Source organism: Strix aluco, chromosome 9 (assembly GCF_031877795.1).
Source record: "Strix aluco isolate bStrAlu1 chromosome 9, bStrAlu1.hap1, whole genome shotgun sequence".
Taxonomy (NCBI): domain Eukaryota; kingdom Metazoa; phylum Chordata; class Aves; order Strigiformes; family Strigidae; genus Strix; species Strix aluco.
In genome coordinates this window covers 26,962,840-26,981,418 of record NC_133939.1, presented here as the reverse complement: position 1 = coordinate 26,981,418, position 18,579 = coordinate 26,962,840, and the positions used below count along the sequence as shown (strand labels likewise).

The following is an 18,579-nucleotide window of genomic DNA, read 5'->3' as shown; positions in this document are numbered from 1 at the left end:
AATGTGGTGGGCTGAATTTCAGGACTGATGAAATCTTTGCAGAAGGTTTCTGACATTTTAAATGAAAAAGTTTCCTGGGAATTGAACTAGTCGTGACCTCAATGCAAGTACCTACTGAATGACATATAGCTGGGATCTCTTTTTTTATTAAGTGATGTGTGAAGGAAGTGACAAAAATAAGAAAAAATCAGAGGGAGGAGTGCCTTTCATTTAAGTTGTCTTCAAGAAACTCTTAAACCCTGTATAGAACAGTGTCCACAGGCAAAAGAAACCACCAGACAAAACATATGTGTCTCTGTACCCAGAGCAGAAACACCAGGAGAGTCCTGTAGGAATGTCGAACTGAGTGGAGTTGGTGAAATAAAGAAGCGTGTGTATGTTAGAGAAGCCGATTTGCATTGAAGTTGTGGTATAAGTCACCAAATAACACCTGCACGGGTATAACCGTGCAATCATCTCTCTTCTGGACGAACAGGTGTTTCTCAGGTTTTTGAAGCAATACTGCATTCTTTAGTGTTCTGTCACTGCCTTTTTTTCCCTGAGAAAAGTTGCAAGCAATAACAAAACCAATGCTCTGACAAACCTCTGTAGCAGACGATGATTTGTGATACACGGTTGTTTTTCAAGAAAAGGCTATTGCAAGGAGAGTGTTTGTCTAGTTGCACTGATTCTTTGATTGCCTGGTAGGAGAGAGTGGTGTTCATGCATCAATTAAGATAAAATAAAACTTAAATTCTGTCTGAGACTGGCCCTCAAAGGAGAAATTAATATCTTTGATATTAACATCTGTGTGATTGAGGAGTGAAAGTAATTTTAACAGCTTTTTTTTCATTCATATAGGTAGTGGATAAATGCAAAACACATACACTGACATATAAAACTGATCACTCCTTAATTTTAAGCATTGTTCAGTGTGGACTTTGCTTCCTTTTCAGCTGATACAGTATTATTTAACTAGATTTTGTTGATGCAGAACAGCAGTGACAGACTGTACAACTGATGACCCTGAGGAAGAGTCTAAAAAGACCAACTAAAAAGTTTGAGGATAGTCATGGGAATTGTTTAACTTTCTGGACATACATTACGTAATGTTCAGCTTAATTTCCTTCACTTCAAGTATGTTTGTGAATAGGGTACAGTCAATTTTAAAAATGCTCTCCATACTGCTGTGGGAACAAAACAAGAGTGCCCTCGACCCTTACTGAAGAGGGATGATGAGAACACGCTGCACCATAAGAAGTGCTCAGCTGTTCGTTGGATCAAGACCTGCATGAAGAGGCATGAGGAAGCATAAAACCAAAAGTAATATAGCCTAAAGTAAGGCAGAATCAGAGAAGCAGTAACTGTTATGACTGGAATGATAATTAAGAGCTGGATTCCCAGTTGTCAGTAGAACAGTGTACGCTTGTACCAGAAGCGCAAGAAGAATTGGACTGAAGTGTTCACCACAGACATCTCGGATTAGATGGATAAGGATTGATTAGATGTCTGTTCTGTTTTACAGCCTTCCCCCCACTGCCCATCACCCACAGATCTTCAGGTTGCTTTAAAACATCTTCCCTTGCATTGCACTTTTATTCATACATTGTGAGAGCAACAGTTTTGCAAATAACTTGAGAGCACTGCTAGAAAAAGAGCTGGTCGCATGCTCTGCCCGTTCCTGGGTGCTCATTCCTGCCTCCCTGGCTCTCTCCCTTTCCCCTGGATGTGTGTTTGGGAACTTCACTGTGAACTCTATTAGAAAACCTCTCTAGACTAAAAGTGATGTGGAAGAGGCAAGGCGGAAATCTAAATTGTTTGTCTAATTCACATCTACTGGGAACTTTAATTCTGCACAGCTTAACCTCTCACATTGCCATCAGTGGGGTTTAAGCATGTATTTGAAAACTGAGTTTGTTTGGTGCTTTGTTTTGTAAGAGCATTTCAGTATAAATTTTCTTTGTTCCCATCTATGTACTTACTCTATTTTCTGTCCAACTAAATAATTAAAAATATTATAACTTGATTATGAGGAGCTCTTCCAGAGTGGTCAGGAAGAACAATGACTTTGATTTGTATATAATTTGGTTTTTTGGCATTGTCTGATACCAGTTATTTCAATAGCATTCAAATAGTCTAACCTGCATGTGAAGCACTTTGTTAAGATGTATAAATTTCCCTCTTCCTTTCCCCCTGAAATTATTTAAGCCTGTCTGGCAATAGCACGTATGACAAAGATCAGTGATGGACTGCTGAATAGCTGCCTCGGCAACTAAAAGGCTGGAGAAATTTCCTTTTTTTGAAACTGAAGATTATCTTATGTCTTGTTATAATGTTGTCAGGTCTCAAAGTGAGCTCAAACAGTTCTCAATACAGGGGGGGAGAAGCTGAGCTACCTGCATAATTGCATCTGCATTGAACAATGCAACTCATTTGCTTAGATTAGGATGTGACATTTCCCAGATTTGCAGGTCAGTTTAAAAGCCACGATGATGCTTTGGGTTCATCCCCAACAAAAGAAAGATGAGCTTCTGCTTATTTTTTGAGTACCGTTTTTGACAGCGCCATAGACCTCCTGCGTGACGTGTTTATAAGCCTTTCTTGCCTTGTACAGCTTTTAGGATGAGAGACTAATACCTGGGCTCAGTCTAGCCCAGGGATGTGCTGAATGAAGTCTGATATTATGTATCACTGGGGGAGAGGAGTGCTCTGTTTTTTTAAAATAAAAAAATTTAGAATGCCCATGATGACAAGGAAAACAGAGAATCCCAGTTGTTTTCTATAACAGAAACCTTAATATCCTTAAGTCAATACTTAATAAATTATTAATTTAAATTTAAAAACAAATGGGCAGGTTAAAAAAAATTACTATTAAGAAAAGCAGTTATTGGGGAAATTGTGTGGTATGTTGATAATGTTTTGGACCATAAAAAAACTGTCTCAGTCTTTATGAAATAAATAGCAATGGTCATGGCTCAGACTGGAGGGTTTTCCATTGGGCAGCAGTGAAGTGCTGGATGGTTTTATAAGTGTACTGAAATATGTAGTCATCAAGTAATAAGCACAATATGAAGCTGGTGCTTTAGGCTTATATGGCTTATTCTGTGCCATTCTTAAATAGAATGAGAGTCTTTGGTGGAGGTTTTTGATATCTTGCTAAGAACTGGAGAAAGATTGATCAGGTAGGCCAGAGAGATGAGGGGATGCCAGCATAGAGGAGGACTTATTAGAAATTGAGAAATGAGGCATATTTCTTACATATATGGAAACAATCATCAGAAAGGAGACATGAGGCAGGGGAGAAGCAAGGCTTTAGCTACCATGTCACACTAAGAGCCTGTCCTTTTCCCCTGAAGTGTGTGTGATTGCTGCACTGGTTCATCTATTTAATTTTCTCAGGGCAAAAATAAACAAAAGGCTGATCCGTGTCTAGGGGACAGGAAGGATCTTAACTAGTGACTGCATCAGTTGCTGCCAAGGCACGTACGTGTACCCTGTTGCTTTTTATATTTCCACCCCTAGAAAATGTGAGTAATAATGCTTAAATTATGTATCATTCAGTGTTGTGCGAGTTAATTAGATAATGCTACATAGTCCTTTGAAGATGAAATGCATAATATAAATGTTGTATAAAGCTCACTAAGGGTCTCTGTGTCAGGTATATAGAAACCCATGGTAACTGCAGACACAGGAGAGCTGGGAAGCATAAGGCAGAAGCACTTGGGCTGGCTGCATGCAAATTGACTTCAGTCGAGCAACAGAATAAATAGCACATTCACACAAATTTGTCCCATGCTGACAAGCCCTGAAGACTGGCACAACAACATGTAAACGCTTCTGGACTAAAGCTTTTAGTCTTGTGCTGTCTAACCTGCTGCTTCAGGAATCTTTGCTTTGTTATGTGTTAAGAGAGATTGCAAGCAGCAAAGAGAAGGAATTGAAATGGGGGTTCTGTTGTATTCCTGACCCAAGCCACTTGGCAGCAGTGGGTCAGATGCCAAGGTAGCATGAAGTTTAAAGGAAAAAATGGGAGGATAGAGACAGATATACACTGCTCCAGGAGCTAAAATTTTAATACCAGTAGTTGTGTGATGTGCTAAACTGGGACAGGGTGAGAACTGTTGCTTACTGAAGCATTTTAGCAAAGCTTGGAGGGTGGATTAGTCAAAAGCATTAGTGCTAACCCTTTTTTCTATTTAGTTTTACTCTCGTTTCCCCTGTTGGATCTTTCTCACTGCTGTGTACAGTAACTTTACCCTCTGAGCAGGTGGTGTCTCTTAGCTAGCATAAGTACCCACCTCTTCACCATTATTTACTAACAAAAGGGATTTCATTTGGTAACTAAAGCATGATTTATTTTTCTTTCAAAGAAGTTTTGGCTGCCTGCCATGTGTTTTGCAACTGAGCAACATCATGGTCAGTTTCGTTTGTCACCAGTGTCAGCAAGCTCTCTTACAGTGCTTGAAATAGTTTTACCAGTTTGGGGCTTAGAGTGACTTAGATAAGTTGCATCTTACTGGAAGGTCAGATGAAAGAAATGGATTTGTGGGTCTCCTTGGTGAAAAAGTACAGAAATACAGACCAATTCCAGATCAGCATTGCTTAACAACGACAACAGCAACATCAAAAAGTAAAAGTAGGAGAGGTGTTGCTATGTCTTTGAGGTCTTTTTCTGTAGAAACCGTGTTTTGTTAATCTATGGCTGAAAGATTTCAAAAACATGTAGTTACATAATGAAGTAGGTTATTTTTTTGAAAATAGATCATTACTGCAGTTTGAACAGTATGTGTATTAGTGTCTCCTCCAAATAACTGAGTTGTGCATTGAACTCTGACTTTTTTTTTTTCCACACAGAATTAAGACTAAATAGTTTACTATTCTTTTTTCTCTCAAGTTGAATCTTTTATTTCTTAAACAAGGTTAACTTATTTTCTCTAAAATTTATCTTGCAGATCTTAGAATCTCAAGACATGTATTTCCTTGGACTGTTGTCTTTGCTTGTTTTGCAAAGCAAAGCCTTCAAGACAAATTTTCCTGATGAAACCATTGCTGAGCTTTCTGTGAATGTTTACAATCAGCTGCGAGCTGCGAGGGAAGATGAGAATATTCTTTTCTCTCCTCTGAGCATCGCAATAGCCATGGGAATGGTAGAGCTTGGAGCCCATGGAACCACTTTGAAAGAAATTCGACATGCCTTGGGTTTTGACAGCTTAAAAAATGGTAAGACTGTTTAGTCATGTTTTACTATGGGGGTTTTTGTCTTAAAGAAACAGATGGCAATGCCTGAGCAACAATGGAAGTGGCCCGGTCCTGTCCCTGGGTTATTAATCACTAGGCTCCTTGGCACCCCGTTTGGTGGGGTGAAGCATGCTTGGGCAAATTCTGCATGAACTGAGGGATGCCAACACACAACCCTGGCTCGGGCACCTGAATATTAAGCAATTGCAGCTAACTGCAGATCTTGGTTTCAGTCTGCAAAATAAGCTTGCCTTTGCCTCTAGAGTTATAAGAAGATTTTTAGGAACATTCTTTTTAGGGATTATAATGAAACCTGAAAAGGAAAGTGGTAGTTTTAGCAATATTGCTTATAAGAAAGTATGAAAATCTTAGTAATTTAACTGAAAATGGTCTCTTTGACACAACTTGCTTGGTTCTTTCAGGTAGAACCTGTAGGTTCCTCACCCTAATTCTATGGCGTTAATGTTCTGTCTGCATTGCCTAATGTCACATACAGATATACAAGCTAATTTAGGAAATACATGCATCTTGGCTGTTTCAGCCCGATACACCATGTGTTCCCATCAGCCTTTCTGAGAACAGGATTCATTTCTTTAGCAGAGAACAGCTCTACCACACTGTCCCGTTTGTAGGGTGGAATGAGTGAAGTCAAACATCCGATGTAGTGCTGTGCTGGGGAGTGCAAGCACACCCTGCTAGTGACTTCAGCAGCTGTACCATGGCTGCGAATGGAGGGGATGAGTGACTGGCAAAAAATTACTTTGAAGAGGCAATCTCTATGAATTTTGATATCAGAGTAATTTGTTTGACACCTGAATGAAATTTCTTACTTGAACAACGTACTTAAGTCTTCAGTGAAAGGATCTTGGGAAGGAATTCCTGAATACAGTGTTGAAGATGTGCTTAACAGACTACAGCACGTATTTAGTTCTACAGTTTGTCTCTAAAACATTGATAAATTATCCCTTAGCTGTAATTGAAGAACTTAAACAGTTGATTTGAGCTGGGCCGTTGACTGTTCTTGCATATGAGTGGTAGTCAGTGAAAGTACTCCAGTGATTTCTGCTTGGAATATATCATTACATTCAATTTTTCAGTTGCTTTTTATTTTTAAATTAGAAATTTCAGCTTCAGGTAGGTGATGCAACAGTACAAGCTTCCTATCTTAAAGCAGACTACTTTAATCCTACTCAGGATTCCTCATTACACAAGCAAATGATTCTATACTACCCCATGCAGGATCCTGGGGAATTCTAGACCTGTTTTTTGCAGAGAGAAGTCTGTGGGGAAGTCCTTAGCTTTAAAACTTGAAGTTCATTTTTCCTTAAACAGCTGGCTTTTGGGATGTAATGAAAATTCTGTTAAGGATTTGTGGTGGCAAGACATACAAGTGTGACTTGTAAGAATATTTTTTTTTTTAATTACTCTTTTGATGTTGAAAAGATTAACATCAATAGCTTTGTGATGGGATCCAAATGTCTCGTTAATTATGCTAATTATAGATAGTAGGAAAAAATAGGTTCTAAATAATATGTTCAGCCTTGTAGATTGTTCTTTCAAATATGAAGGTGTATGTGTAGGTTTAGAAACAAGTTTATTAAAAATTTTTTTCTCTTTTTGCATAAAATGTCTTTGTGAATTTCCAGCAGGGGAAGAACATAGAATAACTTTCTTTTCTGAAACACTGAAGTTGTTTTTCTTCCCACAGGTGAAGAGTTTACCTTCTTGAAGGACCTTTCTGATATGGCAACTACTGAAGAAAGCCATTACGTTCTGAATATTGCTAACTCTCTCTATGTGCAGAATGGATTTCATATCAGTGACAAGTTTTTGCAGTTGGTGAAAAAATACTTTAAAGCTGAAGTAGAGAATATAGATTTCAGCCAAAGTGCAGCTGTAGCTACCCACATCAATAAGTGGGTGGAGAATCATACAAATAGTAAGTCCACATGATTCTTTTATATACTTCCTGCAGTAAGTGTTTGTGTTTCCAAAGTTATACAGTGTTGTTGAATTGTTGCCTTGGTTTTTATCTGTTCCGTCTGAGATTAAAGTATCGCCTTCCATGAAAAGAATTCTAGTATCAACTCTTTGAAATTATGGTTTTTTCCTCTGCAGAAATGATCTGTCTTAAGTAATATTAGCCATTGCTAATCATATAGTAGTATCTGAATATTTTTTTTCCCTGTTTTACTATATTAAAAGTATCTGTAACATTTATCAAAGGAGAATGTTTTGGTGGTAGGCATTTTAGTAGTATTTTAATACTGATTTTGGTATGAAACTTTTTTTTAAAATAGATAAGTACTATTGTTAACTGCAGAGAAGTTGTCTACCAAGGGGTTATTGACTTATGCTTTGGATGTGTGGAGTATCGCTGGTTCTCTGAGGAACTCAGAGTTACAAGGTACTGAGAAATAGAATACCAAGGAATACAAAAGATAGCTTTGAACCACAAAATCAGACCCTGTAATGTAATCTTTTCCAGTGTGAGGAAACTAGATAGCATGTTGAGAGGGTAGCTGATTTTAGGAAGACTGTCAACAGAGTTTCACAACAAAAATTTGCAGCAGGGGAGTAAGCAGAAAACTACTGTTGTAAATATGCATATTCAGATCGGTGTGATGTAGTGCTTGCTTCGCTTGTGGAATCCCAAAGATGTGACACTTTCTGAATACATGCAGAATCTCAAGTCATGGGAGTGAACTTAGTCCCCCGTTGTAGGGATCAAAGCATAATCTCATTCTAGTTCATCTGGCACACTCTGAAGGTTGATATTTTAAGAGTAACTTGACAGGGGCCTCGCTCGAACATCAGTTATACCATTGTAAATCTGAAGGTATCGGAATCCTGTGTAAGGTATTAACACATCACCATGTAGTCTGAGCACTTAACAATCCATAATGCTGTATGGAAATGTATGGCACCAAAGTGGAATAACACCTCATATAATACATGTATTATATTCTGGAAATGATCTGTTTTTTCCAAGGGAAAATGGCAGTTATTATATTCATAATAAATTCTGCGCTTTATCTCAAGCTACAGAAATAGAGGGAATGGCAGTGATGCAGCAGATTGCAGAGTGTTTTCAGAGAAACGTGGTATCTGTCTGAAGGAAAAGTAAAATTCTCTTTCTTTCAGAACGAACAGCAAGTTCTCCTGCTTAACACCTGCCACGTGTGCTGACCAGGCTCGTAACTGTTGCCCTGGAAGGAGCTGTGCAGAGCTAACAAAGGCAGCTGTGGGTCTCTTAGTAGGTTGCGATAGTAACAGCCCCTCAGCCCAGTCTCTGACCACTAGATCTCATCGTCTCCTGCTTGCCAGCTCTGACGGAAGAGGCTCATTTTCTCATTAGGAGAGGGGTACAAGACAGGCAGGTTTCCAATTCCAGAGCGTTAAGCATGATGGGAGGCTCGGAGCAGAAAACAACTGTCAAAGGTTTCTCTGGCCAGAAAAATTCTTAACATTAGTGTATTTAACAAGATGTGGCTGAAAAATAGAAGGGAATATGATGTACCAAATAGAAATAGAAAATCTGGAAGTGTATTCCTTCTTAATTTTTCCTTTTTTTTTTTTTTCCAACCATGGAGAACGAGTATGGCAGTATTGGTCACATCTCATTGCTAAGAACCTTCTAGATAAAATGAAATACAAACAGCAACCCAGAAGAAGTACTGCCCTATGATACACAAATTTCACACCAGTTAGTCAGTGTCATATGCTCCAGAAAGCAGAGTTAATTTGTATTTTAAACCATGGATTAAGAAGTAATAATTAGACTGAGGAATGTGTTTATTTTAACACCTTGCATTGCAATGTTGGTTAAAAATAGAACTGAGCGAGAAAGCTATCTGAAGTAGACTGTAATTCTTCAAAAATAGTGACAAATCTGGTCAGTGCACCAAATTTAACCAACTCAGAATTATTTTGCTGAAAAGCAAGCCATTTAAGATGAGCTAAAGCAGGTAACAGACTGTATTCTGATGTAAATGACTTATTTAGGAGTAGGAGCAAAGCAGCTGCCATGCTCAGCTGACATACCTCCCATGAATAGAGCAGATGCTAGATGTTTTTCTTCTCTTTTGCTTTTCAAGAGCTAATGTCAGTGGAACAAATGCTGTGAATTTATGTGGTTTTTTATGATTAATCCTTACTTTGAAGTCAGTAGGACATTACTGAAACTGAATGCTTCCTTCAAAATTGGCCCAGGTGGAGTTCCAATGGGTATACTTACACACTTTAAATTAAGCACCCATTTAAGTGCTGCTTTGGATTGGAGCCAAAGTTTGTAGAAGTTGTGACCTTAAGACGATAGTGCTGAGCTGTGTTACAGCACCAGTGTAAACATTCCTTATGTGACCCCTTTTCCACTCGGTTTCATTGGGGGTTATATTTAAATAGTGATCAAGAAACAATTGACTAACATGTACTTGATGGAAGGGTTTACGTACCTACACTGTGATTTAGGTTTACAAAACACTGGCAGTTTAATTTGAGATTTGATGAAACATCTGAATTGGAAATTATATGTTAGCACAGCTTTTTATTTTCTTGCATTTTTCAAGCTGTCTTAAGTTTTGATTTAATGCTCAATTTGACATGCAGACTGACAGTCGGTTTTCTTCTTAGATATGATCAAAGATTTTGTGTCTTCAAGAGATTTTGGTGCTCTAACCCATTTGGCTCTCATCAACGCAATCTATTTCAAAGGCAACTGGAAATCACAGTTCAGACCTGAAAACACAAGAACTTTTTCTTTCACTAAAGATGATGAAAGTGAGGTCCAGATTCCAATGATGTACCAGCAGGGAGAGTTTTACTATGGTGAGTTGGATCATTAGCAATTTAAAGCCAGTAAGTCTCTTCCCTTACTAGGTTTGCGGTAGCAATACTCATTTTTGTTTGCTCTTTCACCTAGAGTTTTAAATGTGGTGTTTGAAGGGACTCTGATTTTGATGTCTTCTTGTAATGTGTGTGCTTGTGTGTTATAACTAGATAGCAACGTTTATAATGACCTTGATTACTTTTCTACCTACGTGTCTGTTGCCACATGGTTGATTTCAGGATGTTTATCCATATATCTAATCTCTTTACAACTTTCGAGCTAGTCCTGATTGTCACTAAAATATTTTCTTTGTGCTGTGGTAAATATTAAAATGAATAATGTTTGCTCATTACTGTTGTAATATCCTTAGAAAGGTAAAATAGGCTTCTTTGAACAGCAGAACTACTTGAGCTTGAACTCCAAGTGGGTTCTAGAGTGTCTAGCATTGGCAGTATTTCACTCAGTCTCATCACTGAAAAATTATCTCTCCTGAATAAAAAAATCTTTGCTCATTTCCATGAAAGGTTTGGCAGCCTTAACAACTTTTAGACTTCTCTCTGTCTAACCAGTGGGAGTTAGGTAATAGGTTCAGAAGTGTGATTATCTACAAACTGTGTGATCACGTAAGCTAGTTTTCTTTAAGAAAGCAGTTGTAAGCCTCAAATCCTGTACTGAAGAAACTAATATCAGTTATACAGAATAGAATAAACAAAATCATTTTTAGTTCCAGTATCTAGTAAATACTGCCTAGTATTAGCCTTCTGGTTTTCCCCTATCCCCAGTGAAGACAGAAGAAAATAGAAAATACTTCTAATAGCTTTTTTGTTGTTGATTTTCTTTTGTAGGAGAGTTCAGTGATGGTTCCAACGAAGCAGGCGGTATCTATCAAGTTCTGGAAATACCATATGAGGGGGATGAGATCAGTATGATGATCGTTCTCTCCAGACAGGAAGTTCCACTCATCACATTGGAACCACTGGTCAAAGCCTCATTGATTAATGAATGGGCTAATTCTGTAAAGAAGCAAAAAGTGGAAGTGTATTTACCAAGGTGAGAATATGCTCCCATGTTAGCAGAAGGGGAAAGACTGCATTTAAATTGATCCGAGTAGCAGAGTAGGTAAAACTTGAACCTCTCGATCAAGTCTGCAGTTATGTAGCACCCACGTGAAGTTTGCTCTGACAGGAAAGCCCAGGGGGTGTGCAGTGGTTGAGCAGCAGATGAGCACTGCATTTGCATCCCTTTCATATGTAAGCTCCAGAAAGGAGAACTTCGTCATCAGGAATATATCCACTCTGAATGATGTTCAGAGTATTGCACAACGCGTTATGGATGAATTCCATTTAGACAGGAGCCATAGAAATGTTGCAAGTCTGAATTAACAAAGGCTTAAATGTTTCCTTTAGGTCCTAATTAAATTTCTATGTGCTGCTAATTTAAAAAGTTCTAATGGTGTGTGTCTGTGTAGATACAAAGAGTCGAGCTTCGAGAGGTAATTCCAGTCAATTTGTGTCTTCTGTCTTTTTTCTTAGTTGTAATAAGTGCTGGTTTCTTTTTCCTTAGAGGAGCAATAGAATAACAAGACATTACTACTAGAAGGGACGAAACTTCTGTTCATTTGTAGACATAAGTTGTGTGTGCTCAGTGGCATATTTGCTCACATATACCACTTGGTTATCTTTCCTAGAATTCTGTTTTATCTACCTTCAAATATTTTTCATGCTTGCCCTACACTTGACTTAGTAACAGTTGTTTACTACTAAATGTCACTAATAATGTATAGTTGGATGATGATGTCCTTCAAGTGATTCATACTGATTTCATTGAAGTGTTTATATAACAACATGGCAGAAGTTTGTTGTGGATCACTCACTTATTCTACTTTTGTGGCACTGTGCAGTGGGTATACAGCAGCAGAAAAAATAAACTGTAGTGAATCCTTTTAATCATTAAAATAGTTCCTTGTTTTCAGGTGCCTTCGAGATTTGAGTTTGTTATATTTCACATGTAAAGAGGAGGGCAAGAATCCCTGCCGTTTATCAGGTTCCTTTCCAAAGAAAAGACTTTCAAGAAGCTAACTGCAGCTGAGCACAATAAAACAAGGCTAGCCAGGATAAATCAGATTGAGATGGACTGGTGCTGTCAGCATGCCCTGATTCCAACTCGAGATGGAATTCCACTTCTCTTTAAAGCCATTACACTTGGAGTCAGAGTGGCGAGGGAACAGAAGCTTTTGGGGGCTATTTCTCTCTGTCCCATAGTAAGAGTTCCTTTCTTTAAGTAGTATTTCCTTTCAAGAAGCAGGGAGAGCAGCAAAGAGCTGCATTGCAGGTTTTAAACAAATTGAACCTACTGTACACCATTCCTGTGATTTTGTTTGTTTGTTTTTCTCTTGGCACTTCAGGTCCCAGGAGCTTTAGTATTAACAGTCCACTAAGATGCATTTCTCCTAGACTATCTCTCCTGCAGGCTTGGGCAAAGCTTACCTAGATGTTAATGAGAAGTAAAATATGAGGATTCTTGCATCCCTTAAGTCTTCCTTTTATAACTGGAGCATTTCACAGCCTGCGGGTCAGGTGCTGAAGTTGGACATCTTCTCTCAGAGTCTAGAGTGCGAGATCCACAACTGAAGTCTCTCTCTCTCTCCACTGATTATACAGGGAATCTGTGAAAACTTGCTTCCAAATTTAAGAATTAGGTATCTAAAGTTAAATACATGAATGTCATTGAGAACATATTCATTATGTTTATGACTTGAGTTAAGTTTATAGAGGTAGTTTTGGGGTTTGTATGCTCTTAACCAAAACCAGAGACTCCAGGATTCTCTGTAGCCAGGTTCTCAGACATGAGTTTGAGACCTAGGTTTTGTATGGTCATGAAATGTCCTTATTTATTCCGTCCTCAGGCTAGTTGCTGTGCCTGTCTCTCTTAGATAAGAACCTCAAAGAACTTGGTAAACACTTGTGAATTAAGGCTATACAAAAGTAAAACAGGTACAACCAGGTGCTGATTACCTTCAGTATTTTCAGACTATAACAGATAACTATCATGAGCCTGAAATTCCATATAGTAATACTGCAGTTTCTTACAAAAATTCCAAAGATTGATTGCATACTCCCAAGGTGTTGGATTTCCATTAGGGATTCAGAGGTGATCTACAGGATTTTATCAATGCTCTAAATAAACACTTCATAAATATTTTATGCTCTGACTCAGAAAGGCATGTTATGAAATGTGGCCTGCGGGCTCTGTCCTCTGAGAAATTGAAAGCAGCAGTGGAATAAAATTAAATTTTTATATCCTGAAAGATGCTATCCAATTATAAAGTGAACATTTTTAAAACTTATTGTTGTGGTTTAACCCCAGCCAGCAATTAAAGCACCATGCAGCCGCTTGCTCACTCTCCCCCCCACTGGTGGGACGGAGGAGAGAATCGGAGGAAAAAAAAGTAAAACTCATGGGTTGAGATAAAGACAGTTTAATAGGACAGAAAAGGAAGAGAAAATAATAACAGAATATACAAAACAAGTGATGCACAATACAGTTGCTTACCACCCGCTGACTGATGCCCGGCCAATCCCCAAGCCATGGTGCCCCCCGGCCAGCTCCCCCCAGTTTCTATACTGGGTATGACATCGTATGGTGTGGAAGAGCCCTTTGGGTCAGCTGTCCCGGCTGCGTCCCCTCCCAGCCTCTTGTGCATCCCCAGCCTCTGCTGGCAGGGCAGGATGAAAAGCTGAAAAATCCTTAACTGTTGCTAAGCAGTGTTTATACTAAAACATCAGTGGGTTATCAACATTATTCTCATCCTAAATCTGAAACACAGCACTATACCAGCTACTAGGAAGAAAATTAACTTTATTCCAGCTGATACCAGGACATTTACACATTTGTAATAGGACCTGAATGACTAGCCAAAGCAGAGTTAATCACAACTTCCCAATTTCTGTCTGCATTATCTGTGTGCAAATGAAATTGTGTATTATTCCTCTTAATAGCAAAGGAGAGATTTGTACAGAATAGTTAAATTATACTTTCTCATTTTCATTTTCAAATCATTGTTTCCAGCTTAACCCAGACTAAAGTGATCAACATTTTAATCCACTTTTTGCATAGGAGTGAAACAGACCATGAATCTAATTTACAAAGCTGTCTCTCTAACATAAATTATTTGAAGAGCATAGGAGGAGCTAGTACCTAATAACAGTGCTACAGCCTGCAGATCTCTTCTTAAGGATTGTTCCAGTATGCCCAGCTCTCTATAATAATGTTCTTTCTTTTTTGTGCATTTAAAATACCTTTAAAATACTTAGAAGGTGTTGAAATGGTAAGGGTTTTTTAGCTGAAGGTTGTTTTCTCTCAAAAAAAGAAACTAAATCCAAACAAAACAACACCAAACAAAAAGAAAAAAAACAGACATCCTGCCTTTTTTAACATGTTTGAGTCCCCTTTTCATGAGGAGTAGGCCAGTGCTGATTGTTCTTGAGATACAGTCACAGAAGAGACATAAAACTGTCCCACTGAAATACATACTCAGCCAACTTTTGCAGCTCTGCTTTTAGCCATGGGTAGAAGGACCTTGCCAGAGAAAGAACCATAACCTGCTTTGCTTTACCTGGTCAGAGCAGCTGGGTTTTTTTGGTTTTGCTGTTAGTGGGGTTTTTTTGTTGCTTGCTTGTTTGTTTTCAGGCTATTAAATCATGCAGACTGGTTCTAGCACCTCAGGACAACCTAGCTGAAATTCCAACCAAAACGTTGGATTTGATATCACCTGGCAGCTTTGTATTGTAGGCTGCTTGCTGGGTTAAAATAGTGATTCAGATCCTGAGGGCCTGTCCTTCAAGCAAGAATATTGTTATTTGAAGCAATAGATCCATTCCTTTGTTTGCTTTGTTCTGCAGAATTTAATGTATTAGAACCAATCTGAAAGCCTGGTATTTCTTGCTTTGGTTCATTCAGAACTCTTAGTAATTTTTGAAATTATAGCCTTTGGGATGAATCACACTAGGCTGTAGTTATACAACAGAAGTGAACTAGAAAGTGTACCCTAATCCTTCTTGATTCTGTGGATCAGGACTTCACGAAAAGACTTCAATTCTAAGGACTTCACAAAAAAATTCAGCATTTCAGAAGGGTTGCACAGCATCATGAAAGATGAAGCCATCTTTTTTTCTGTCTTCTGTAAAATAGAAGAAACATGGCCTGGTATGTTATGTTAAAGTTAATGCTCTGTACAAAGCCTAAAGGTTCACATACATAACTAAGGAGACTGTGGATTTTAATCTAATCATTAATCTAATGCTTGTGTAAGTTTTAAATTCTAAGAAAATATCATCATTCTCTGCTAAACTCTCCAGAGAACTACTTGTTAGTTTCTCAGTCTAATTCTACTTCCTAGGCATCTCATTCTGTTCTTCATTTCATATGGGAGAGATCCAAAGATGGTGGAAATCAAGGGAAGTTCAGCTATTTGGACTGCATTTTACATGTAGGAAGTAGAGAGTCTTTAGAAATGAACATTGTAAAAATAAATACAGAGCTAACTCACATCTTCACTTCTTGATTTTGGCTAGCAGATGATAGGCAGAGTCACTATCCCTTATTAATATCTTTCTGCTCAGTGCTTTCTGAGGTGGTCTAGAGAAGCATATATCCATGAACATGTGTGTTGGTGAACCTTCTAGAATGGCTTAAGTACAGAAGCTCTCCTCTGGACCCAACAGACCAGTCTTTCTGTTCTGGTCCTATGGTGAAAATACCTCATCTTTTCTTCAGTGTCTGTTTCTTGGATTTCCCTCTGTGGTTTTTAATGCTCCTGGTTGCAACCACTCCATGACTTCTGATACTGAAGTATTGAAATTGATTTTTCATTGTATTTTTAGCATCAGAAACACCTAAAAGGTTGTGGAAAAAAAAAAAAAAATGACCATCTGGTTCATTATATGTGACAAACACTGCAAATAACCATGTGTCAGGGCTAGTATCATATAGCTTGGTGTTTCCAAATTCTGAAGGTACAGCAAATGCCTGGCTTGGGAAATGAGATTTAAATTCTCTCCTGTATTCTAGGTTGTCAGCTTTGATTTTGAATACCTACATCACTGTCTATAAGGAATGCAAAGAAATCTGAATATGACTGGAGGATAACTCATACCGAATGTTTACTTTGGATTACGTAGCCTGAAATTAAATTTCAAAAAGCCCCCCCATTATTTTTCAAAAGAGACTAATTCTGATGTCAGCTAAATATTTGAAATATCATTACTAGCTTATCTGTAACTCTCCCTGCTCTTCAGAGCATGTGAGAAAGGAGGGGGAGATACTATTTTTAATAGTGGGTTAGGGTGGGTTTTTACCATATGACAAAGCTAAAAGGGGAGAAGGGAAGTAATTAGTTTTATTTTTGTAAGGGGATACTTTGGTATTTATAGAGCTGATGTGGTATTTTTGGTCTACCGTATTTTTGTCATAAAAGCAGGAACTCACTTCTGTAGATACTGTAGAGACCTTCACTCATCCACTTGCTTAGTATTTGCCTTTACAGAGGTTTCAGTCAGGTATAGCCTATATCCAGTAGTTAAGTGACTGCTACTATTCTTCACGTAGGTATTTTTTTATCAATATAACCAATTAACTTGTGTGCATTTTCTTTTTTCAGATGCATATTCAGCTGAGGCTTTACAGGTTTGGGTTGGGGTTTTTCAAAAACATCCCCCAAACCTTTTGATTAGGATGCAGAAGTATCTTTTGTCATGCTTTCTTTCTGGGTCATAATTCATCACGTAGCAGATAAGCGTATTTTCTGTCTAGTGGTCCAGAGACTTAAACCCACCTGATTTCCATTTATATATTACAGTGATTCTCTGCAGTTGGAAGAAAATGTGCTTTTTTGCAGTTATTTTTCTTATTTGTGACCTCAGATTCGGCTTTTCATGCAGACTTTTCTTGCTACTGTCCTGATATTCCTTACTAGTTTGACATTGCTAGTTAATAGCTAAATTGTCTTGAAAGCTTGATAATTTAGTACTAACTGTGGTGAAATAAAAGCCAAAAAGGGGAAAACACACCATTCTGAAATTTTTATAAAACACATTTTAATGTTAATTTACTTTTTTTTCTGGATGTTTGTAAGGTAGGTACAGTTGGACATATTTTTCAAAATGTTATAAAATAGTTTTAATATAGAAGGAAATATTTCTGAATTTTCCCTCTGGGTTTAGTCAATGTGCACAGACAGAACTTCTGTACTGTTTAACTTTAGCATTAGGAATCAAGTCTCAGGTCATCTTTCTTAGGGTTTTTACTGAGGTCTCTAAAACAGACCTGGGCCTACTTTACAAGTGAGTAGGGAGAGTAAAACTGATCTGTAGTTTTGGAGCCTAGAAGCCAGGGAAATTTGAATGAGCAACTTGTAGATTTGTTTCTTATCTTAAAGGTAAAATTATACATCAGGTCTTGTGAGCATCCTGCCACTGTAGTTTTTGACCAGTGTGAGTGTCCACAGCTTTCTAAGAGGAGAAGAGAGCTAACAGGACACATTTCCATCTCCTAAAATACTATTGGCTCTTTTCAGGTAATCTCTTTTTTTTTCTTTTTTTTTTTTTAACAAATGCTGCCACACTGATGCAGAATATGCCAGAACACCATGAGAGGCTTCCTCTAGTACATAAATCATTGTTGGCCTCTTTGGATTCTTTTGAGAACTGCCAAAACAATAAAATCACAACAATCAGTTCTTGTGTTTTTATTCCAGGCATATCCTGGAATTCATCTGGACAGGGCACATGAACACTTGAGATGCTACCAGTGATTTATGGATCCTGAGCTATCTCCAGATCTTATTTTAACTTGCATAAAATTCTTCTCTGGGTCATGGCTAATATCTATCCCATCATAGATTTTTGGCTTCTAATGGCATTTCTAAGTTCATTATGAATGTAGATTGTGTATTGGACTTTTCTCATTCTGTGTAAATGTTGTAAGTGAGGAAGATCCACTTGACTCTTATCCAGTTGTCTTTTGATGTCCACATTATTCTTTTTCAAGCTGCCAAGGCTTGTATGTGCTGAGGTACTGTATATCTTGGCTCCTCATCAGCTGTTCTCTGCTCAAAGTTCTGGGCTATGATGCTTTCTTCTGAAAAGATTGTGTTCTTCCAAGTAGTTGAGGAGTTTTAATCCTGAAAAAGGAAACTGCACAGAAGCACATATTTTATTTGTGGTTCCAGCACAGGTAAGACCCATCACTAAGGACTGCAGTGGAATTGCAGTTGTTTCTAACTGAATGGCTCGCTGGAAAAACTGTAACACCACCTCATGGGCTATATATTTTGTGTTGTACAGTTATAACCAGTCACTGTCAGCATAATGTAAATCAGTAATAATTTGTTTGATCATTCTATAGAGAACCCATAACTCACCCATAACAAACATTTATAATTAGTCTCTTGTGGTTGTCTGTAGACTTCTGTTATTTTCTAGTCAGGGCTGCCATTCTTATTATTGTTCTGATATATTTCTTTTTCTCCAGCTGTC

General features: G+C 38.0%; 1 protein-coding gene across 2 annotated transcripts in view; it reads left to right on the top strand.

Annotated features, from left to right (window-relative positions):
- LOC141927238 (neuroserpin) overlaps positions 1 to 18,579 on the top strand; it is a 53,863-nt gene that overhangs the window by 22,259 nt on the left and 13,025 nt on the right. For both annotated transcript variants that reach the window (XM_074834320.1, XM_074834321.1), the window contains exons 2-5: positions 4,932 to 5,199; positions 6,926 to 7,156; positions 9,850 to 10,044; positions 10,891 to 11,095. In XM_074834320.1, coding sequence (XP_074690421.1) covers positions 4,950 to 5,199; positions 6,926 to 7,156; positions 9,850 to 10,044; positions 10,891 to 11,095 — 881 coding nt within the window. In that variant the 5' untranslated portion in view covers positions 4,932 to 4,949. The remainder of the gene's footprint in view (positions 1 to 4,931; positions 5,200 to 6,925; positions 7,157 to 9,849; positions 10,045 to 10,890; positions 11,096 to 18,579) is intronic.